The following is a 25,482-nucleotide window of genomic DNA, read 5'->3' as shown; positions in this document are numbered from 1 at the left end:
AAATTCCCAGCATCATGTAAGAAGTTTTATTCATACAATTGGTAATTAATTCATATATTTTGCGTATTAACGTGAAAACCTGTTAGTCTTTTTAGCTTTGGAGGTGACATAGACAGTGTATTTGGTGTTAAGAATCTCAACTAAAACATATGCTGCTGACAGCGTCATCTGTTTCAGTACACGTATTTTTTCTCTCGATTCAACATCAACATAATATCATTGATTAACCTATTTTGTATAAACTTTATGCATGCAACAAGTTCATTCATTTATCGGACTTTCAAAAAGAGTTTTGAACAAGTCCAGCTAAATTTGAATCTGTCTAAAAACACATCTAGTTGTTTATCAAATTGCACAACCTAAATCAGAATTAACCGCTATACACACTGAGTGCATGGTTGTCATCGAACGACCTAAATTAACTAATACATGTCAATGTTTCAAGCCTAATGGACTTCATTTTTACAATTAATATAAATAAGTACATGTATGTAAGTAAATGATTTATTTATATGATGACAAGTGATGCAGAATATACTTAGTCTAGTAGATTGAATTGATGAAAGAGTCGAAAACTGTTTCCCTTGGTCCCCCCCCCCCTCCCCCCCCCCCTGCAAACCTAAATGCTGTTTATGGCTCAAGACACGGTCATATATCAAACCAATATTTGAACTATCCTCACTTCCTCGTTTTGTATTGAGGGGTTTGCTATGTACGTTCATGTCAAACTGTTTTATTAACAAAAATTCTTCAGATGAGGATTTTACAAAGAATGTTAAATTTGCTTTATAGATTAAAATGACCATCAGGAGTGTCTGTCTTTAAATACATGTTTCTTTATAAAAAAAAAATAGAGCATTAAAAGTTATTAAAATCTCTGTGATCTTAATTTGGTACATTAGCACTAATGTTAGTCTTCTTTACGATAATCAACATGATCAGATCCAGAAATTTTTTCAAGGGAATCCGGAGGTCCGAGGGGTATTTAGGTTTGCAGGGGGGGGGGGGGGGGGACCAAGGAATATCTTTAGTAATTTTATCATGTTAATTTAAGAAATTTGGTTTTCAAGGTGGAGGCGGGGTCCGGACTCCTACGATCCCAATCTAGACCTGCGTATGCTCATTGTATTTGTTTGCGTAGAGGAAAAGGAAACCCGACTTTCCAAGTCTAATATTTATTATCTGCAACTGGTCTGTAGCTCCCGGTCTGAAAAAATTCGGATGGACGACCTGGGAGCTACAGTGCCTAATAATAGTAAAAAACTGCAATTTACGGCGCACAAAAAACTGCGCTAGTTTTGGACTGATTAGCCTTATTTTCACACAAATTCTGGCAAAACAATTAGTACCATTAAATTCTTCAGACAATTTACTACTGATATTGTTACTTTACTTGCATCAGACTTCCTTTGAAACATGCTAACCGACCTCGGAAAATAAAGTATATTAATTCACATCGAGATCGAGAGTCGCCATTTTTACATGTAAACAAGCTGCGCCACTTCACTTTATAGGGCTGGTGACCGTGTTTAGAAGAATATCAGAGGCAAGTGAAGTGACGATATCTGTAGTAAATTGTCCGAGGAATTTTTTGGAATCAAATATTTGTACAGAATATGTTCGGAAATGAGATTAATCAGTCCAAAACTAGCGCAGTTTTTTGTGCGCCGTAAATTGCAGTTTTTTACTATTATTAGGCACTGTAGCTCCCAGGTCGTCCATCCGAATTTTTTCAGACCGGGAGCTACAGACCTGCAGCTAAATATTTATAAGATTGAATTTAGTTTACTACAGACGATAAAATTCAATTCCATTTATCTTTATCACAAAAATCTGTCACTTTGAAATGAAAACATACGGGTTGTCTCTATAGTTTTCGAACAGCCCATCTACATTTCGTTTTCTAAAGAGGTTTCTCGGCTATTGGTTAGTTTTAGTGGTGCAATTACAATGGATTGTAATTTGTAATGACATATAATCTGTCTCATGCTGGTGACTAAGCCTTTTTCTTAAAAAGAAATACTGACCCATTTTCGTTTGGCGTATTATATCCGGTCAGCTACACGAACTTCCTTGAAGATTAACCCACACACATACATTTATCATACGAAGAGAAGGAAGAGCCCCAAAAATTGCTTTTATATCACTATGTTTTCTGGACGTAATATATATTTACATTAACCATGCAGTATAGATATCAATTAGTTTGAATAACAATAATAGTTAAAAGTAAACTCATCCTCATGATCATAGGTACCTGGCGATTATGGAATTCAAGATAATGAACCGCATTGGACCTGTGGAAGGGACCCGGGATAACGGGTGTAATGAAACCCCTGGGAATTCCTTTAAAAAGTGCCTACGGCATTGAGGCGCTTTAGATACCTCTTACACGTACCCAAACGTCTCTTTTAGTCTCAAGAATTGTTAAGTCTATTGTACAACGCAGCACTCTACAACACATACACACACATACAGATAAGTTTATGATTATGCGCGTTCTAACGAGATACCTCATATTTTCTGTTACACAAAAGGACTCTGAAAAACAAAAAAACGAAGCTATGTAATGTCGTGGCCTGGTAAGGTATAATTTCATAATCTTTACGTATCTGCTTTTTTGCGTTCCAATAAATATCAAGAAAAGAGCGGTCTTAAGAGGGCAGAAACAGAAACTCTAGCACTTGGATTTTATTTCACATTTTCTCGTGCTTTGGCTTTTGTATTTAGTATTATTGTCAATGATAACATCTCTCTCTCTCTCTCTCTCTCTCTCTCTCTCTCTCTCTCTCTCTCTCTCTCTCTCTCTCTCTCTCTCTCTCTCATTTGAAATGCATTTTATAGAGCCTAGGAAACCATGAGTTTGACAACGGAGTAGAAGGCTTAATTCCATTTATGGAGAATGTGACTTTCCCCATCGTCTGCTGTAATCTTGACACGTCTCAACAGCCCAATATGATAGGATTATTCAGCCGACATGAAATCCTTAACAAGGGAGGTAAACGGATCGCCATTATCGGGTACCTGACAGAAGATACATCCTTTATCTCTAATCCAGGTAAAAAGTAATAAACCTAGGTCAAGATCTTTATTTAAAGCAATGTTGCGGCAATATAAAGGCGATTTTCTTAGCAATAAAAGATGAGGCTAGGGCAACAACCTTACCACATGATAACGTTTAATTTCTTGATATTTGAAATTAAATTTTTAACTTTGATATTTCACGTGTTTAAATTCTATGTAATATAAAGATCATCAATTTGTCATCAAAACTCAATAAGGTATATATTGCTGTTAAGCGTTCTTCATTTCAGTCTCTCTGTCATTAATAATGTCCCCTTTACATTCAAATCAGTATATGACATTGCTTAAATCGGTCAAAGTATTACGGACCTAAATCAATGTCATTGAAAAATAAACCTCAGCATATGACGCTAATACACAAACTCTATAATATATATATATATATATATATATACTAGTATATATATATATATATATATATATATATATATATATATATATATATATATATATATATATATATATATATATATATATATATATATATATAAATCTGATTTAGGCATTGAGGAGACCATACCCTAAAATGTAGTTTAGGGAGACAATATACAAAATTTTTATATGTGCATATTTTTTATTGCAAATAGTCATTTAGAGGTCTACAACATTCAAATAACTTTACATGTGTTTTAATTTTTCAATATATCTTGTCCTTAAAAAAATACAGCAAAAATGGTCTCCTTTATATTTTGTTACTCTCTCATAAGGCTTAAGGAGACCGTGCATATATTTTCATATATATTTTTTATGGCTTAAGTAGACCATTCTTTTTTCCCATAATTTTCATGATTTGCAAGTGCTCTATCATTTTTTATCGCCACGCAACATAGAATTAAGATATAATGCAAGGTCACTGTGTACATGTGCATGTATATGTAAGCTTTGTTAATATCTCACATAGTTGATGGTGTGGACTTTTAATATTCATAGATGGTCATTTAGAGGTCTGTGGAATGGCAATAATCTCACAACTGTTTTAATTTTTCATTACTATTAGCCCTTAAAAATATACTATATTGTCCCTCTAATATTTTGCTACTGTCTTATGCGGCTATGGGATACCGATAATACATTTTTATTAATATTACTTAATTAGGGTTTAGGTAGACCATTCTTTTTTTTTAACCATAACATTCGTGATTTGCAAGCCCTTTAATTTTCACTGTCCGGTTTTTTTTCGCATGTCACGAAATTTGCGAAAATGGGGAAAATATGTAGCATTTTAAATTTGCGTCCCTACTGAAGATTATCTTCTCAATTCAATCCATTCTACATGTATCCTAATGTGTTTTAGAATTTCACATTAATAAATGAAAAAAAAAAACATTTCAAGTTCATGAACAAACTTTACTAATCATCAAAACTAATTTCAAATAGATTTCATTTATAATTTATGGACCAGGGTGTAAACATTAGTTCAATTTTGAAAGTTTAAACAATTAATCATTTCAAATTTATTAATAGAGCAATCATTTCCATTCAAAATTCAGTGTACATAACATGTCCATTATTTTGGTGAACTTGCAGTTCAATTACAACAGTTTCATTTTTTTCTGTGCAAAAAAATCATGTATGTAAGGATCTGTAAATTTATGAAATCAAAATATTCATAATCTATTTTCAATCTTCATATTTCAAATTTCATACATTTCAAGAAAATAAAGCTTTTAAAATTGATTTACTTAATATTCTTCATAATTCATATATAACAATAAAAAAAGGTGATCAAAGATCACGTATTGAATGAACCATTCATTAATAAATGTTAATGAATAACATTGATAATAAGTACACATGTAAGAAATTGACAAAGTTTAAAAGTTACTCTGGGAGCAAAAATGACTGATCAAATGCATGGCAAAAAAAATATTAAAGGACGGACAGGATTATGCAGCTAAAAAAAATTCAAAATTTTCAAACATAAAGACATTAGGATGTCGTCTGCAATACATATCACGTTTAGGGGCCACTTTCTTGCCTTATAAGAAACAAAGGTAATCACAGATTACAAAGCACCGAGACGAGACATCACCTTTATAAAGCATCACCTTTATGAGACCACCTTTATCATATTACCTGAAAATCATAGTTAATGATCTTGGATATGTTTCGAAACATTATCATATTACTATATCATATGTTAAAAATTGGATAATAATCATATGTTCATTTCATATATAAATATAAGATACACACATATAATAATAAAAATAAAATACTGTAATAAATAATGATGCAATATGATATTGTAACATATGATATGACATAGTGTCATGTTAAATACATTATTGCATTTGATCACATAATACAATATCATAATATATGATACAATGTCATATCACATAATACATCACAATTTTGTAACACATTATATTATATTGTATACTTAAGTATGATATTGTATGATATTATATCATATTTGATACATAATATGATATTGTATCATAAGATACAATATAACTTGATTCAACATTGTATCAAATCATATGATACAATATCATGTGAAACAGTAATATATTATATAATACAATATCACTTTATACAATATCGTATCATATGTTACAATATTATATATTCCAATATCAAATAATACTATTTCATGTGATAAAATAATATATTATATAAACCAATATCATTTTATACAATATCATATCATGTGATAAGATATTATATATTACAATACAATATTGTATCATATTATACCATATTAAATATGGCAATATAATATGAAACAATAGCATGTGATAAAATAGTATAAAATACATTATCATTTTATACAACATTGCATCATAATAAAAAATACTTTACATTACAATATAATGATACAATATCATATCATTATGCACAAAAATATTGATACAATATCCTACTAACTTTTTATAATATAATATATGATATAACATTGTATCATATAAAACAATAGTGTATCAAATCTGACAATACTATATCATATGAATCATGTTATATCATTTAACAACAAACACATCTATCAATCAGGTTAGAGGAGGTAGGATATTCTTTTTAAACATCCTTGATAATAGAGATCAGGATCTGAAACTGAAGCAACCTCTATGATTCATTTATATTATAGTTAAATTAACTATGCAAGCTATTGTCTATAAATCATGTGACCTGTTCCAAAATAACTAAACCTCATCCAGCATCCAAAACCTATGACTCAGATTCGGCATTCAAGCCTGCCAGATGCATCAGTATCATAAGACGCATCATCAATTCAAGTTTGGTTAAGTTAGGACCAGTCATTACTAAGATATATTTTTAGCATCCTTGATTATGAAGATCAGGCTCTGCATCTGAAGCTACCTTTGCAATTCATTTATATTATAGTTAAATCAACTATGCAAGTTTGAAATAGTACTAAATAAATTTAATATATGACCTGTTCCAAAAAACATAACCTCATCCAGCATCCGAAACCTATGGCTAGGATTCAGCATACAAGCCTTTCAGGTGCATCAGTATCTTAAGATGCATCATCCATGCAAGTTTGGATCAGTAGTAATTTAGAAATTGCTATCAAAGGCCACCTGCACCAAAAACTTTAACCTGTTCCAAAAACCTTAACCTCCAGCATCTAAAATTCATTGCCCAGATTCAGCATCCAAGTTTTTCAAGTTCATAAAAAGGTCCAGATGCATCATCCATGCAAGTTTGGTGAAGATAGGACAAGAAATAACTAAGATAAAGGACCTGCAACAAAAACTTTTACCAGGTCCGGACGCCAACGCCAGCAGTATAGCATAAGTTCCCCCTAACTTCGTCTCGGTGAGCTAAAAATAAATTATCATACATGCCCTACGTCTTGTTGTTACATTACAGTTACATTATATGTAAAATGATGAGATTCATGTTTGCTTTTTCATTGATTTCATTTCATTTAATTTTTTAAATGTCCTAAGTCGTGTTGTTTTTCTCTCGTTGAAGATTTTAGATCTAATCTTCAAAAATTTGGTCCTCTCATCAAGCCGTTCCAATGAATACATTTCATGTTTTTCCAAAAACTCCTGGATTTCTCTTTTACCTTGAAAAGATTTTAAAAATAATATGAACAATCAGAATTATTATATTGTTACATATTCATGTAAAAAGGATAATACCTATGTATAGATTCAAGGCATACCATACTCTGTATGGTTTTTGCTTCCACTACTTCTTGCTGAATATTTTGATTTTCATAAATACATTTATGCTCGAACTACATTCATCCACTTATATGTCAAGATTATCTGTTTTGAAATGCCCCCTCTACCGCTTTAGGCTTCAATACACAACCCAAAATAGAAAGCCTATAGGGATTTTGCATTGCATCGGCCATGAAATAGCCTGGATGACATAATTGAAAAATTGTATGAGGTATTTCAAGTGGGTTCCGAATGGTGAAAAGATGTAAACATTTCACATTAAAAATCTCCATGAGAAATTTGTTTCTATTCCTGTAACGGTCACTTGAGTAGCATATAACCCATACACAAACTTGTCGAGGAGTCTCATATATGCATTTAATTAATTAGGTTTTATTCTGGAGTAGAAAAATTATAAATTAGTAATGACGGCCACCTCCCTGCCTGAAATCTTTCAAAAAGAACTGTGAAACCTACAATTTTGGCAACAAACTTAAAAGATCGGGTCTACAAAATCATGAATTCAGTTTCCTGTCAGGTGTGTGGGAGTAAAAAGGATAATTTTTTAACATTATATGCAATAACACCTATACATCCATTTTGGCCCTGCCCTAGAGTTAAAACCCATACTCCAGGGGACATGAAAATTAAAATTTCAGTAGAGGACTTCCTGGTAAACATAATTATAGGTCAGTTTTTTATACAGATGTGTGAGAAAAGAAAAGAATGTTATAACATTATATGCATTAACACTATATTGCCTCCCCCCTCATGTCCTGAACCCCTGACCCAGGGGCCATGAATTTTACAATTTAGGTAGAGGAGTTAGTGGACATCGTAACCATGTATTCAGTTTTTTGCCCACATGTGTGGGAGTAGAGAAGAAGATTTTTTAAGATTTAAAACATTTTACTATATGGGCATATTGGCCCCACCCTAGAGCCTGAACCCCTGACCCGGGGGTCATAAATTTCACAATTTTGGTAGAGGGCTTCATGGACTTTATAACCAGATATATATATATATATTTATATGGGAGTAGAAAAGAAGATTTTCTAAGATTTAATACATTTTTACTATATGGCCATATTGGCCCCACCCTAGAGCCTGAACCACTGACCCAGGGGTCATGAATTTCACAATATGGACATCATAATCATGCATTTACTTTTAACAAATATATATGGGGTAGAAAAGAAGATTTTCTAAGATTAAATACATATATACTATATGGCCATACTGGCCCCATTCTAGAGCCTGAACCCCTGACCCAGGGGCCATGAATTTCACAATTTATGTAGAGGGCTTCATGGACATTATAAATATGCAACCAGTTTTTTCCTAACATGTATGGGAATAGAGAAGAATATTTTTTAAAATTTGGCTCTTTTTTTGCAAATTTGGCCCCACATGTGGCGCCCCGGGGGTAGTAGAGCCATGAATTTTACAATTTAGATACCTCTCACCATAGAGATGCCTCACATCAAAAATGGTAATAATCAGCCCTGTAGTTTTTAAGAAGAAGTTAAAAAATGTAAAATTGTTAAGGCACGATGCACGATAACGGACGAAAACGGATTGCAATAAACTCAGGTGACCTAAAAATTGCTAATTCATCAAATTGTAGATAGATAGACCAAGCAACAAAGATATATCACCTGAGCTGCTTTTAGTCTTCTTGGCTGCAACTGGGCTTGCAAGAACTTTAGTTCCATTATCATCTTCGATCTCAAAGAAGCACTCTGTAATAACAATATCATGAATATCTTACTTTGCAAATACTAAGGACAGGCATGCATAAAACGTAATGAAAAGAGCAAACATTATGGATGGGTTTTAATTATTAAACGATGCAAATCAATGTACCATTGTCATCTTAAAGAAAGAAAGAAAATTATTGAGAAAAGTTTTTATCATTTCAATAATATGACTTCTATTACCCCCCCCCCCCCCCCCCACCACTACCACACACAGATTCACACAAATAAAAAAAAAGACTGATCACCTTGTGGTGTAACATCCGATGCATTTGCATTTCCACTCTCGCAGGGTTTGGACATCAAATCTTCTTTAGTCACATGTGATTCAGGTGCTGTACTTGGACCTTTAGGATTGTGCACATGTAACTCCGACACTCACCTTTTTAGATAAAAATTTCAAAAATGTATACAAATACAAAAATTACTTAATGAAGAAAAAAGAAAAAGAAATACATACACAGTGATTTACCACACTAAAGCACTGCCCATATGCAAATGTGGGGGTATTTTACCCAGTTTTAAGCTTAAGTGTAAATTTTCCCTTACATGTAAATAATCCCTTTTACAGTATTGAAAGTGGTACTCAGCAAATGTTATTAAACACTTTACATTTTCATTACTATCTGAACATTTCTTGAAAGTCAAATGGAATTGTGCACTACAGCCTCTGTCATAAGTCACAAGGAAATAACTCCATCTATACATTGTCATTCAAAAGCCAGAAGCCTAACACCTAGCTGCAATAATGTAGCCCTCTCCTGGAGGGGGGGGGGGGGGAGTAAACATCAGTTACAAAAAATCGGAGAGGGCTACATTGTTGCAGCTACATATGTATGACTATCCTATTATCAAACAAGAAAAACATTCACAAAATAGATTGAAACAAACCTATCAAGTTGACTTCTTTCATCACAGGAACTGAGAGAGGGAAAACAATGGTATGGAACTGCAAAAGATCAAAGAATCGTTATTGCATAAATAAAGTTTAAAACAAGAAATCTTTTAAAGAAACAGTTGCCCCTTTTGTGGCTTTATCAATCTTAAAATGATTACTTTCTTTCACAAGTCAAAATTAATTATTCTTACTAGACTTTGACCCGTGCGTGCACGGGTTGACATTGCATATGATATCGGACATTCACTACATCGACGCACCGTATTGTTTACAATTACAGAACCAAGCTTTAAGCCTACAATAATGCTATTAATTTCACTACACTCTGCTTAGTTATAATAATCTGACAGGAATGCCTCCCATATACCCGTAATGTAGCAGAAAATTGCAGAATCGCTCCGAATCGATTTTTGAGAAAAATAATGAAGTTGTATTGAAAATAACAGTCAAATTATTCATAACAAACCATTCTGAGGCTGTAAATACTTTTCATCTAAATATTTAATTCATATTATTGAAGGAATCAACACTTTTTTGCTCGCTTCAAAATTACACACCATGTTGATATTCGGATCTCTTGGGATTTTACTCTAACACAGTGTATTTATATTTAGGAATATTATTACATATAGGAGAATTTATTACATCCATTACATTCCACTCATATCATGGAAATCAAATGCATTATCACAGCATTAGGGAGACCAGACAAACATGTTAATTGTTATACATAATAACGTTGCAACTTTGATTCTAATTCATTTACTTTGTTCAAAATGCTCACTGTTTTCTCTGAGGTTCAAGATGTCCTGTTTTTCCATTGCGTTGCGGCTAGCTCTCAATAAATCTGTGGTGGACTCTGTATAAAAGTACTAATATATTGTATTGTAAATACAAGCTTCAACATTTACTTTTTAAATCATTGCAAATTTTATTCCTTATGACTAATTAAAATAAATATTACAAATATATTACCGGTACATCCATTACATTCCACTCATATCATGGAAATCAAATACATTATCCCAGCATTAAGGAGACCAAGCCCCAGGATCACATAATAACATTGCAACATTTAGTTTAATTCATTTACCTTGTTCAAAATACTCAGTGTTTTCTCTGTGGGTCAAGATGTCCCGTTTTCCCATTGTGTTGCGGCTAGATCTCAATGAATTTGGGGTGGACTCTGTAAAAAGTACCAATATATTGTATTGCAATTTCAAGTCTCTAAGTTTACTTCTTTATATCATTGCTAAGTTTATTCCTAATGATTAATTAAAATAAATATAACAAATATATTACATCCATTACATTCCACTAATATCATGGAAATCTAATGCATTATCACAGCATTAGGGAGACCAGACAAACAATTTTATTATACTTTTATGTTAAATGTTAAATACTGAAATCTGATTGGTTTAGACGCAGTTGGTAATCCGTTCTATTACCCTCAGCGTTAGCAACACACTTGGCAATTGGTAACACAACGAACTGTTACATGCGCTTAAATTATGAGCGTACGGTTTGTCGTAGAATTTACTTCATTTCTAAATAAAAGCAGTAAAATTTTCTTTAGAAATAAGACATTCAGTAAAATAAAATGAATAGTGCCTGTTTGGGAGGGTATCTATTGAAATTGACACCCCTCGAAAACCATTGTCAACCTCCGCTCACTGCTTTACCTTAGGGTCAAGCTGTCCTGTTTTTCCATTGTGTTGCAGCTAGATCTCAATGAAACTGGGGTGGGCTCTGTAAAAAAGTACCAATATATTGTATCATAAATACATGCTTCTAAGTTTACTTCTTTATCTCTTTGCAAAACTTATTCCTAATGACTTATACATGTACTTATAAGTATAACAAATATATTACATCCATTACATTCCACTCATATCATGGAAATCAAATGCATTATCACAGCATTAGGGAGACCAATTTAGCCCCAAGATAACGAGCAATCTTAGACTTGAGTAGTAAATTGTACACTGCCAGTGGCGTAGCTACCATGTATGCTTATATGCCTGAGCATGCACATCATTTGGGGGAAAAATCAGTAAAAAAATAAATAAAGAAAAAACAAGAGAAAAGCTGTCAATGTGACAGCAAACCGGGTTTTCTTTTATGTGAACTGTATCCATAATCCTATCAACACGTATCCAGTGAAATGGAGTACCCTATATGCAACATTTTGCCAAAAAATGACTAAGTTCAAAAGCTGGTATTTTTTTCATAAATTATCAGAAATCAAAATCCTAGCAATATGCACACCTCTGATATATGTACAATTGATCTGCAAAAGAACAACTTCCTATCTTAAAAACTGTAGGAGGAGTTATCCGTACAATGAGGGTACCCTATATGCAATATTTTGCCAAAAAATGACTAAGTTCAAAAGCTAGTATTTTTTTCATAAATTATCAGAAATCAAAATCCTAGCAATATGCACACCTCTGATATATGTACAATTGATCTGCAAAAGAACAACTTCCTATCTTGAGAACTGTAGGAGGAGTTATCCGTACAATGAGGGTACCCTATATGCAATATTTTGCCAAAAAATGACTAAGTTCAAAAGCTGGTATTTTTTTCATAAATTATCAGAAATCAAAATCCTAGCAATATGCACACCTCTGATATATGTACAATTGATCTGCAAAAGAACAACTTCCTATCTTGAGAACTGTAGGAGGAGTTATCCGTACAATGAGGGTACCCTATATGCAATATTTTGCCAAAAAATGACTAAGTTCAAAAGCTGGTATTTTTTTCATAAATTATCAGAAATCAAAATCCTAGCAATATGCACACCTCTGATATATGTACAATTGATCTGCAAAAGAACAACTTCCTATCTTGAGAACTGTAGGAGGAGTTATCCGTACAATGAGGGTACCCTATATGCAATATTTTGCCAAAAAATGACTAAGTTCAAAAGCTGGTATTTTTTTCATAAATTATCAGAAATCAAAATCCTAGCAATATGCACACCTCTGATATATGTACAATTGATCTGCAAAAGAACAACTTCCTATCTTGAAAACTGTAGGAGGAGTTATCCGTACAATGAGGGTACCCTTTTGGCAGCCGCCCGCCCGCCCGCCCGCCCGCCCACCCGCCCGCCATTTTCACCATTTTAATAACCGGATTTTTCCGTTGGAAAACCCGGTTAAAAAATATAAAAAAAGAATTCAAGTATTAAGGTCCATACTTAGTTATTCCATCAGCCCGTTTCCGTCACTCGGTCCTACTTTATCCGAAATCAATGCTAAACAAAGACGTATTAAGCACCAAATATAGCCACACAATATGGTCTTAAAGTACCATATTAAAGAAACAGTACACAATGCATGTACCTAAAAAGGCAACTATTTATTTTGCAGTTGAACTTAGTTTTACACATTTTAAATTTCCCCGATAGAATATCACAGCTTTATTGAGATATTCATTACCATAAACTATGTGAAAATGAACTTAAGAATAAAAGCTTTGAGTGGGCAAAGGCAAATGGCAAAAAAAATTCTTCTTTTAACTTTTAATAAGTTTTCTGATTTTATTTTATGCCTAAACTATAGCCAAAACAATTTTAACTGCCTAAAAATAGGCTTAAATAGTAAGCATTCCTTTCAATTTCTGCTTTAATATTTGGTGTTAAAAATCGTCAGAATCCATGAGCTTCCAGGGGCTTTCGCCCCCTGGGCTTTGTCCTGGACCCACTGGGGGCCTCATGGTGGCCCCCACACCCCCTGCCATTTTAAGCATGCACTTCGTTTCAGGTCTAGCTACCCAACTGACTGTATTAATGTTTCTTGCTTAAAAACATAATAACATTGCAACATTGAATTCAATTCATTTACCTGCTTCAAAATGCTCACTGTTTTCTCTGAGGGTCAAGATGCCCTGTTTTTCCATTGTGTTGCGGCTAGCTCTCAATGAATTTGGGGTGGACTCTGTAAAAATACCAATATATTGTATTGTAAATACAAGCTTCTACGTTTACTTTTTTAAATCATTGCAAATTTTATTCCTAATGATTAAACAAAAGAAATATAACTGTTACAAATATATTACATCCAGTACATTCCACTCATATCATGTAAATCTAATGCATTATCACAGCATTAGGGAGACCAGATCAACATGTAGATTGTTATACACAACTACATTTCAAAGTATATCTAGTTAATATAAATGGATTTACTTTAGTCTGAATTAAAATGACTGGGCTCTCAGCCTTTTGTTCTTTCAGGTATTTTTTGCAAAGTGAAAATGGACTGCAGATGCAAAATTATTCTTTAAATAATAACATTACCCAAAACCTTCTTATTTTCATCTGATTCAGAATCAGAACTTGGCGAGTAGTTTGATACACTAAATGGGTCAGAATCCACATCAGAGGGAACTGAAAGAAATTAAAACAATATTATAAATTATGAAATTTTCTTTCATAAACATTCATCAATTATTAGTTTACCACATTTGGTAATTGATGTTTCTTTTTTATAAATCTGACAACAGACCACTGACTAAATCAAACTTTTCAGCCATGGTACAAAAACAAGACTGTACCAATATTCAGTGAAAAATGAATTCCAATTCAGATTGATGCTTAAATTAACTAACCTACCAAATCTGATAATTCTATGTAAATGTATATTTTTCAAGAAGTACATTCTGTAAACAATTTGCAAAATATTCATATTTACTACAGAAACAGATTTTGTAATTTATCTAACAAAAAACAATTTTGTTCTGCAAAGGAGACCCTCCACATTAGTGACAGATTCACAATGCACACTGACTTATATTAATAGCTTTTTGTTGGCATGGATGTTAGCGCGAGTGGGTCATGATGTGGGAAGAAGTTGGGGTGACTGGAGAAAACCCACGTGTCCAAGCAGGCGACCAATGTACCCTATCATATACAACAACTGTCGATCATGGGGATTAAACTTGGGTCGCAGTGGTGATAAGCAGGTGCATTGTCCACTGCACAACTGGACACCTCTTTCAAGCTTTTAATTTAATAGTGCTTGATAATGAAAACAAAATAAATCTATTCAGGTCAGCACAAGAACCGTATATAATGTTAAAATTGAAAGAAAATCAAACAACTATAAACAAAATAAAGTGAAATAAAACCTAACAAAACCATTACCAAAATCAAAAGGATCACAGCCTTTTCTGAAATCAATCAAAACTAGTACCGGTAAAAACATGTACATGAACAGGGGCTAGTGTTGTCACGATGATTGAATTTCAATCAATGATCAGTTGAAAAGGTTGTCGATTTATCATAATCGATTTTAGATTTTATAATCAATTATACTCAGTCTGGGTTTATTACATTAATATTATACCTATCATTTTGTTTTCTAATCTGTATTGAATGAAATGAAAACTGTTGTGAGCTGGGGGTTTTCTTCAATCTCAAAAGATGTGCAACATTCTACCTAATAAAAATACAGCAAAAGTCTTATAAGCTTTTAAAAGGAAGTGAAAATAGCACTTATATATTTTAGATTATACATAGCATAAAATTTAGTGCCCCATATTATTGAATTTAATATAATTTGTTACCGATTCGATTATTGACCGATCATCAGATGGCAAGAGACAACCAATTCTGCTGATTAATTGATCACGATTTTTAACCTATTTAACAACACTAACAGAAGTTTTAGGCTTGTTTTTCAATAAAAACATGTAAATTATCTATTCTGATACTTTTTAAATTCTTGAGAAAAACCTATTTTTTAAATTAGTTTAAAACAAATCAATGTACGAAAAAATGCAAAAACAAAACCAAAGCCAGATAACAAGATATCCAAAGCCTGATTGTAAATCACTAAACTCTCTCTTAATAATTATTTTTTGTGTATAATTAATCCAACCATTTTCCTACCTTGCTGCGCCACCGCAAGCTTTTCCCATCACAACCATAGTCATATACATGAAGTATCTCTTCCCCAACCACAATGTCTCTCTTAGCAAACAATCATAGGTATTCCCTTCCATTAAACACTCTGAGTTTATGGTGGAGTTTGCATCGTCCTTGCCATCATTTACAAACTGGCAGATACATGTATGGTTGTTCACTCCTGACAGCATCAATACTACAGTGTACATAAAAAGAAATCAAACCTTAAATAAGAAGCATATAATTACTGGTATTTTTGCTTGACTTAATTAGAATTGTTTATAGTTATTTCTAGAAACATTACTGCCATACATAAATGTTAAACTATTACATTTAGCTGCAGGTCTGTATCTCCTGGTCTGAAAAAAAAAATTTGGATAAACGTTGCTTCAATTTTTTTTTTACATCAGGAGCTACATACCTCCAGCTTCATGTAAATATGTATAAATCGTATTACCAAAGTTCTTTTCCATTATATTTATAGATAAATATTTTGTTTTCTGTGCTTGTCTTCAGTCTCTCCTCCCCATCCTGTCCTTTTAATGTTTCTCCTGCAGGAGAAAATCTCCACTGACATGACTGGTTGTGCTAATAACTCCAAAACCTACATTAAAACCACAAGCACCTGTGTGAAAGCATTGTTTATATGCAAAGAAAACTTTTGGATTCATAAACATCTACATTAAGCCCCATTCACAATTGGCTTACGAGCACTTTACAACTCTTTGCGATCGGAATGTTTTAGATTCGCACGAGCTCTCTCATATATTGCATGAGGTCTCGCATTTGTTGCATGCATTTTAGTGCTTGCATCAAGTCTCCTTAAAAATTGTGGACATGCACACTATTCAGACGCGACTGAATGCGATCCAAATTATCGCAGTGCAATGCACGAACAATATATAGTACGAACATTTTACAACATTTTGTATACTCGCAAGAGTGCAGGTGCATGATTTTTAAAGGTCATAAGATGAATCGCTGCTGTAGAGAGAGAGAGAGAGAGAGAGAGAGAGAGAGAGAGAGAGAGAGAGAGAGAGAGTTGAATGTGATAATAGTCTACCATATATCATATGTGCATGTTCTAGTGAGAACATACATTAAATTGGTAAACAACAAAATATTTACAACCATCGACCATTTTTAATGCTATCATGTATGAAACATGTCATGTTATTCTAATAAATCAACAATTACAGGGGAAAGGGCGCCCCAGGTGCGCATAAACATTAAAATCAATACAAGTATCAAAAAGTAGTTTTAAAAGTGTTGCTACATTGGTCATGCTTCTGGATTGAATGTTCTTGAGAGCACATTGTGCACAACGCTGTGTAATCAAGACATACATGTTTTGCCTGGTCAACAGATCACACTCAGCCCAACGGGAATCTGCAGACACATTGTTTACATTATTATTAATCATCAAAAGCCAAAAATTTTACAAACCTGATAATATCCGAAAAGCCAAACGAGAGTGATACTATGATGTCACATTTGTAAATGTGGGTCACAATTGTAAATGTGGGGTGAGCATCCCGGTTGTAAACATGGAGGCCTGACTATCTTACCTATAATAAGTCAATTCGTACATAGAATAGTCGGCTATCTTTCCACTATACAAGTGAAAAAGAGCAACTGATCTTAATTTGCTTTTAATTCATTTAGGTAACAAGGGGTACATGTACATATATCTACATTACGTACATAATTAATTTAAAACAATATTACTGGTACATATAACTGTAATATAGAAAATTCTTCATGTCGATTTATTTACATAAAGCGACATTCTTCGGTTAACTTTTCTGTCCATTTTCAATAAACTAGCTATATAATTACAGGGATTTTTCAGCCTTTTTTTATTTTGAAAATGCCAATTTTTTTGGAATTGGGAAAATTGTATCGACAATTTCATGCAGTTGGGAGAAATCATATGTTGCATACATCATGATTTCTGAATTTATTATCATAATGGAAAATCAAAGAGCTAGACTTTAATTGAATAGAATCTAATTAACTTCACAATATAGATATATGTATAATATTCCTATATTTAGTTATTAGAACAAGTCTTTTCCCCTGAAATAAACACCTTCAACACTGGTCATAAAAGTATTACATTATTAAGAATTTATCAACATCCCCTTTTAAATTGAGAATGTATTTTTCTGTTTGAAATATTTCATAACATTTACCTTTTACTTTTATATCAGTCTAGTGTGTGTAAAAAAAAAACCATGTACCATTTACAGTACTGTACTGCATACCACAAAATAACGATGTTTTAGAAAAACAGAGGAAAATCGGATTAAAAGTTGGCGATGTTTACAGCGTGTTTGGAAACTTTTATGACTGCAGTTTTGCTAAATGGGTTTAATCATTTGTTAACACTGAACATTTTTGGACATTCTGGTTATTTTACGAAGTATTTTTTGATAAGAAATAAACATAAGAACTATTTACCAGTTGGGAAAAACACTGCTATACTAATTGGGATCATAATTTGGACAGCTGCTGAAGTGAACTTATTTCCAATTGGGAATGGGGACGACTTTTGCTCTGGAGAAGGTACTGATAAATCCTTGAATTACATATTACATCAAACGTACAGTGGAAATGAAAATCATGCTTTTATTGTTAACTTCGTTTCGAATGTCCTCGAAGATTAATCAACATTTGGGGGTCATACTAAAACACGCCTGCCGACGCCTGCCGGGGAAAACACGCCTGCCGAGAGAAAACCGCACGCCTGCCGTTTACCTGATGGATTATTTTAATATTTTCTTTGATATTTTATTTAACTTAACTAAATTAAGTATCATAATAACAAAAAGTTGACTTTATATTGATTATTTAGCACAAAATTAGCAAAAATGTTCAATGTTGGTAAAGATAGATAACTCTTACGTAGAATCCATACGCCTGCCGAGGAAATCTAGACGCCTGCCGTTAATTTGATGGATTATTTTACTTTTTTCTTTGATATTTTATTTCTTTTAACTATATAGATGATAATAGAAATCAAAAGTTGATTTTATATTAATTAATTAACACAAAATAAGTAAAAATCGGGTAAGCTGATAGCTCTTACGAAGAAATCATACGCCTGCCAAGAAAATGTATACGCCTGCCGTTTAGTTGATGGATTATTTTAATTATTTCTTTGATATTTTAGTTTACTTGGCTTAATAAACGATAACAGAAATAAAAAGTTGACTTTAAATTCGTTAATTAACACAAAATTAGTAAAAATCGGTAAAATAGATAACTCTTACGCAGAATGCATACGCCTGCCGAGAAAATCTATACGCCTGCCGTTTATCTGATATATGATTTTTTTTTTCTTGGATATTTTATGTTTCCTAACTAATTACATGATCAAAGAAATAAAAGGTTATTTTGCATTCGCTGTTTAATGAAAATATTATTAAAAATGTTCAAAGTCTGTAAAGAAGACAAAGAGTTCTTACCCTGCTTACGCCTGCCGAGACACTGAGTTGTAATAAGCCTGCTGATTTAATCATTTATCCATGTTTTTTATTTTTATTTCTTGAAAAACTTCAGCTTTTTACATAGTTATAGTTTATTAGTGTTTTCATAACCTTATTTTTTGTTGCAATTAATTAAAGATATATTACAAACTCGAAGCAGGGACATACATGTACTGTTAATTACATGTATATACATGTACATGACTTTTGTATGTCACTGCTCGAATTTTAAGATTAAAGTTTTCGAAGAACCCTTAAAATATGCATGTATTTTACGTATAATCAAAATATTTTATGTTATATATTCATACGATCTAGCCTAAAAGTGGTGTCTGAAATAAGAAGGAAAGTATACTGATGTGAATATATATAATTAATAATGCACTGTTATACTAAGTTCAGAAATACGTATGGAGTCAAACTGTAAATACTGTGTTCGGTGAACATGAAAATACAAAATTCAAGACATGTAATGGAAATTAATATTGACACCAACTCAATCAATTCAAAAGATGCAATTCGATAATTTCATTTCTTTAGAGAAGTGGACTGGCATAACCTTTATCCGTGTATGAAGGCTATATAATGTATTTCTTAAACAAACAGGCTAACGTACTTAAATTGTGTATGCATTCCAGATTTTATAAATATTTATGCTCCTAAATTATTAATTCTAGTAAATGTATATAGGGAAAGGTTAGACTTTTTAAGCAAAGTGCATTTACATTTTCGTACACAATTAGTTCTGTACAATGTTTGTAACTGTTTACATCTTGAAAAACTTTTTCATCTCAAGACTTTCACTGCCTAGTTCACCAAACTATATCTAAATCTCTAGATTCTGATTCTGTTTCGCTGCGTTTTTAAAATCAAATATTACACAGGACATTCATAAGCCTGAAGCAAAATTTTACATTGCATGATATCAGTGTAGCGGATAATTATTCCATTCAAGGGAAAGAGGGGTATAGGGGGTATCAGTTTGAATATTTAAAAAAAAACCCGGCTTTTTCTAACAAGAAAATCTAACAGACTCAATCATACCCCACTATAGACTTTTGAAATCCAATACACGCTTAACCTTCCAGTGATGACTTATTCTGTTCGTAGAAGAAATAAAGCAGACTTATAGAGCATGCAATTACCAAATCAAAGCAGAACTCTGTAGGTTGTTTCAATATTCAACACAATCAATATACCGGTATAATTATTGCAGCTACATGTTCAGTATATGCTTTATTTTGAGGTTATCATTCAGTATTAAGTTCATTCAATTTTTCCAAGCTGATGAAAATGTGACCGGGTTAAAGTTTTACGATTTATGGTCTCAGTTTTAAATGGAGAAAAAAAGAACCCTGGTTTAATGATTAACGTTGTAAAGTGATTCAAATCGTGTCAATATTCTTGGTTATAAGCCTGGACTGTCTCGTAAATGATAATGAATGATATTTTCCCCTACAAAATAAGTTTTGTTTTCTTTATATTTTATAAGCTTCACGAAGATATATAGTAACACAAATGTTTCAATGTTTACGGTTATGAATGGACTATACATGTTTTATGAAGAGGCGTAGGTCTGACCAATTAAAAACTGATGGCTTATTAATCAGAAATATTTTTTTATTAAGTGCTTGTACATGATATATACATATACATGTATAAGGATAAAATGGTATTATTCTTCAATTTCATATCGATGCATAAAAAATACAAATATAAGAGTCAGAAACCATGATATGGCGACCTTGCTCTATCAATTGGAATAATTAAAGTGGACTGCAAGGTTTTAATAATACTTTTGGGTTAATAATTAGGTGTAAGTTCAAAGGCTATACATAGTATCTTAAGACATACTTAGGTAGATCGACTCGTTCATAACTATTTTTCTCAGTCACCTAAAACACATGAGAGAGAGAGAGAGAGAGAGAGAGAGAGAGAGAGAGAGAGAGAGAGAGAGAGAGAGAGAGAAGGGGGGGCTTGTGTACAAGGTGTGTGCTTCACGGTCGTCTTCCAATATACAGGTAGGTAAGGTCTATTGTTTCTTAAGAGACAAAAAACCGTTCAATTCACACAGAATACACAAGAAACTAACACGTGTATGTATACACGTGTATCAGTAGAGCAACGATCACTAGTTATCTTTGGACATGTAGCCCCAACCCCGATTCGCCCAAAATATTATAGCAAAGAACATAATGAGTAAATTATTTTGTTATTATTACATGATTTGTAATATAATGAGATAAAAATACATTAATCTGTATGTGCATGTTCAGATTGTGGTCCCGTTTTTCTATTTACAAAACTGTGAGTGTAACCGTTTGAGGGATAGTGAAGTGAGTGATATTGTAAGCCGTATGGTATGATTATATACATTGAAGAATCAATAATTACGAATGCATGCATTATTCTTTCTTCTTTTTTTTTTATCAATAAACATATCAACCTCCACGACGTACGATTAATTAAAGTCAGTATGGTTGATTAATATAAAAATTGTCGGGAAGATATTTTACGTTCATTAAGTTCAAAGACAACCGATCTGCATAGAATATTGCTTTTATTTTTGACTCAGAAAATTTTTACTCATGAAATAAATCAAAACCGAAAAAACCACCACGTTCAGATGTCGAACATTTGGAATGTGAATGTCTTACGCTTACCGACTCGCTGCAGTTTTCTCCATATTTTTATTGAATTTTTTTTATTGAAAAATACATGTAGTAGAACAGTTGAACGCAGGTGCAACTACATTTATAAGTATTTCTTTCTCTTGATATTTGAATTGTTTCCATTATTGAAGAGACAAAGGAAGAGAGGGCAGTGGATGGAAAAGACAGAGAGAGAGAGAGAGAGAGGAAGTGAAAGGAGAGGAGACAAAGAAAGAGAAAGAGAGAAAGAGATGCTAGAAAACAGCTTAATTTCTTGTTTAACACGTAACATATACAACAACTACATATATACACGTACGTACACGCCACGTTTCTTAAGCCCTCTCCTTTCTCATAAAGGTTTCCATATATATTAATATATATCAGTGGCGTCGGAAGCAAAGGGCTAAACTAATCCTCTGAAATCTTGACAAGGAAGGCAAAATCCTTATCCGTGGTGGGGGGTTATAGTTCCCAAATCTTGAAATTCCTAATCCGGGGGGGGGGGGGGGGGGGGGGAGGAGGGGGGCTATTATACATATGACTCCAACATCTCCATATTTCAATATTTCCATCTTTTCATTGGAAATGTGGGGGGGGGGGGGGCTGAACCCTCTATGATGTTATGTGCCCATTGGTTAGGTCTAACTTTGCAAAAAAGTGTGTGTGTGTGTGGGGGGGGGGGGGGCTCATGCAGCTCCCCTAGCCCCCCCCCCCCCCCCCCCCCTCCCGGTTCCGACGCTTATGTATAGGAAACCACTGGTATCACGATTTCTGTTGGTTTACATTTTTTTTTAAAACACGATTTGTTATCCAGTATTTAGAAAAACTTTAAAACAGGATTGGTCTATAGGCCATAAGATCGTGGAACAATATTATAGATCGACCCTTGTGATCAGTAAGCTGTCGTAGATTAGTCAATGTTCTTGCTAACAATAACAATGTTAGTATAACTCATTAACGTCCATCAAATATTCATATCAGTCTCAATTCATTAATTTTTGGGGGGATGATCTAAGAATTTTTCTTTGGCTTTGTAAATGATTTTCACTCATTCTTTTCATGAGTTGATATACTCGGGGGGAGGTGGGTAGAGTTACCCCCCCCCCCCCCCCCCGGTAAAACTCGAATTTTTTACTGAAGTGGGGGTGATGGAGTCCCCATCTCCCTTGGAAAATAATTTTTTTGTTAAGTAAAATCACCATAAATCTTGCCCCGACACCCCAACCCCGGACAAACCTAAATACTACCCCCCCTGAAAAAAATATACTGGATGCACACGTTTCGTGTTACGTTTTAATATCATTGAAATCTAATTATTATGTCTTTATTCGTTTACTTGGTAAAGTTAAATGAAATATGAAATATTGTTTGAAATTACAAGATTATCAATTTTTGCGTTAGGCGAAAAGTTATGATATTGATTATAAGTATCCCCCTTTACAACACACAAAGTTTTATTTCATTCTTATTCTATGATCATGTACACAGTTGACGGAAGAAGAAAATTAATGAAAAAAATCATGTCATGCAATAATATAGGTATTCGACAAGCGTAAAAGCGTACACATGTATATTCCTTGGGCGTTTCGTATCTATAGACGTTTTGATAAATCTTACCCTGTATTTCTATCATAAAAAGCTTCAGCGACAGGCTTAATCAAAATATTAAATTCTGATAGAAAACAAAACTTTTGTCAAACTTAAAAGGGATGACATACATATTATATCATTCCGTATCACCCGACTTCATATAATATGATTAATCAATAGCAGCAATAAGTAAAGTTATGAACATAATTATAAGGCAAAATGTTAAGTCTATATCTAGCAATCTTTAAGTAATTTATAAATTAGTTTATACAAATAAAAATGACATAAATAAAATGGCAAGCGTGCATATTAAATCGACAGTCGTAAGATTTCTACATAAGAGTTTTCCCTTTATTTTTAGCCCTTCGCAATTTTTTTCCTTTTTATCTATGCTTGCTATTTAGTACAGTAAAATAAAATACTAACATAAGAAAAATATTAATTCATCTTCAGGTAAACGACAGGCGTGTGGTTTTTTCTCATGTTGTGTTGATTAAAAAATGTGGTAAATTTTTAATTAATCTGATCATTTATCATGTTAGAAAACATGAAATATAAATTAAAAATTTAAAATCATCCACCAGGTAAGCGGCAGGCGTGTTCTCTTCTCGGCGGGCGTATGCATTCTGCGTAAGAGTTATCTATTTTACCGATTTTTACTAATTTTGTGTTAATTAACGAATTTAAAGTCAACTTTTTATTTCTGTTATCGTTTATTAAGCCAAGTAAACTAAAATATCAAAGAAATAATTAAAATAATCCATCAACTAAACGGCAGGCGTATACATTTTCTTGGCAGGCGTATGATTTCTTCGTAAGAGCTATCAGCTTACCCGATTTTTACTTATTTTGTGTTAATTAATTAATATAAAATCAACTTTTGATTTCTATTATCATCTATATAGTTAAAAGAAATAAAATATCAAAGAAAAAAGTAAAATAATCCATCAAATTAACGGCAGGCGTCTAGATTTCCTCGGCAGGCGTATGGATTCTACGTAAGAGTTATCTATCTTTACCAACATTGAACATTTTTGCTAATTTTGTGCTAAATAATCAATATAAAGTCAACTTTTTGTTATTATGATACTTAATTTAGTTAAGTTAAATAAAATATCAAAGAAAATATTAAAATAATCCATCAGGTAAACGGCAGGCGTGCGGTTTTCTCTCGGCAGGCGTGTTTTCCCCGGCAGGCGTCGGCAGGCGTGTTTTAGTATGACCGACATTTGGTGTAAAATAGTCAAGTTGCACACATTATCGCCCTATATTATTTGAATATTTTTAAAAAAAACTTCATAAAAACATTACTTTGTTCAATTGTAGTAGGATTATCAAAAGTACTTACCATAAAATGGCGTTGATTCCTAAAAAGCAACACGCTGGCGTTAAAAGGTCCATTGTTTTAACCCGAGACGTTCCGAGAGTACTCGGAACAAATGGCGGAGAGCACTTGCCAAATGTTCAAACATGGTCAAGAAATTAACGACTTTTTTTTCTAGTTAGGCTTTATACATAAAAAGTGAAAAAGTATTTTGAAAACAAGTTCATTTAGAATAATTAAAGGCTAAACAAATTATATATGTTAGTTTTTTTGCAATATGGCAAGTTTTCGTTGGTCTCCTAAATGCAGAAAAATAGTCATTGCTAATTATACGATGGAGGCAGATTGAATTCCTTTTTACGAAAAAATATAGACAAAAGGCAACTATTGGATGTCAAATAATAGACACATTGATGCATTTTAGGCAAAGACACACCGTTCATTCATTTAAAGATAAGCCAATTACATTTTAGACAAGGTCAAAATAATACGGAGACCAAAATATGTCTCCCTAATCTACCGGTCTCCCTAATAAAGATAAAATAATACAATCGGTCTACCAAATGCATAAGTCAGGTATATATATATATATATATATATATATATATATATATATATATAT

General features: G+C 32.8%; 1 protein-coding gene and 1 long non-coding RNA gene across 6 annotated transcripts in view; one reads left to right on the top strand and one right to left on the bottom strand.

The window, feature by feature from the left end:
* Positions 1 to 25,482, top strand: part of LOC105343050 (snake venom 5'-nucleotidase) — a 34,772-nt gene that overhangs the window by 1,112 nt on the left and 8,178 nt on the right. Inside the window, exon 2 of the mRNA XM_034476940.2 lies at positions 2,845 to 3,058. Within this exon, the coding sequence (XP_034332831.1) occupies positions 2,845 to 3,058 (214 nt within the window). The remainder of the gene's footprint in view (positions 1 to 2,844; positions 3,059 to 25,482) is intronic.
* LOC117691262 (uncharacterized) lies at positions 5,912 to 24,899 on the bottom strand. Of its 5 annotated transcripts, XR_010709201.1 has the most exons (13): positions 24,885 to 24,899; positions 17,248 to 18,382; positions 16,259 to 16,405; positions 15,787 to 15,997; positions 14,194 to 14,283; positions 13,739 to 13,831; positions 11,567 to 11,633; positions 10,975 to 11,067; positions 10,666 to 10,740; positions 9,875 to 9,932; positions 9,232 to 9,365; positions 8,885 to 8,968; positions 5,912 to 7,126 (listed from the first exon to the last, which is right to left on the bottom strand). It is a non-coding gene; the product is annotated as an uncharacterized lncRNA (long non-coding RNA). The 5 variants fall into 5 exon arrangements; XR_010709202.1 differs by lacking the exon at positions 24,885 to 24,899 and having other exon boundaries at positions 5,922 to 7,126; positions 10,648 to 10,740; positions 17,248 to 17,553; XR_010709203.1 differs by lacking the exons at positions 16,259 to 16,405; positions 24,885 to 24,899 and having other exon boundaries at positions 5,922 to 7,126; positions 17,248 to 17,552.

This window comes from Magallana gigas, chromosome 9 (assembly GCF_963853765.1).
Source record: "Magallana gigas chromosome 9, xbMagGiga1.1, whole genome shotgun sequence".
Taxonomy (NCBI): domain Eukaryota; kingdom Metazoa; phylum Mollusca; class Bivalvia; order Ostreida; family Ostreidae; genus Magallana; species Magallana gigas.
The sequence above is the reverse complement of the archived record's forward strand: the minus strand, read 5'-3'. Positions and strand labels throughout refer to the sequence as shown.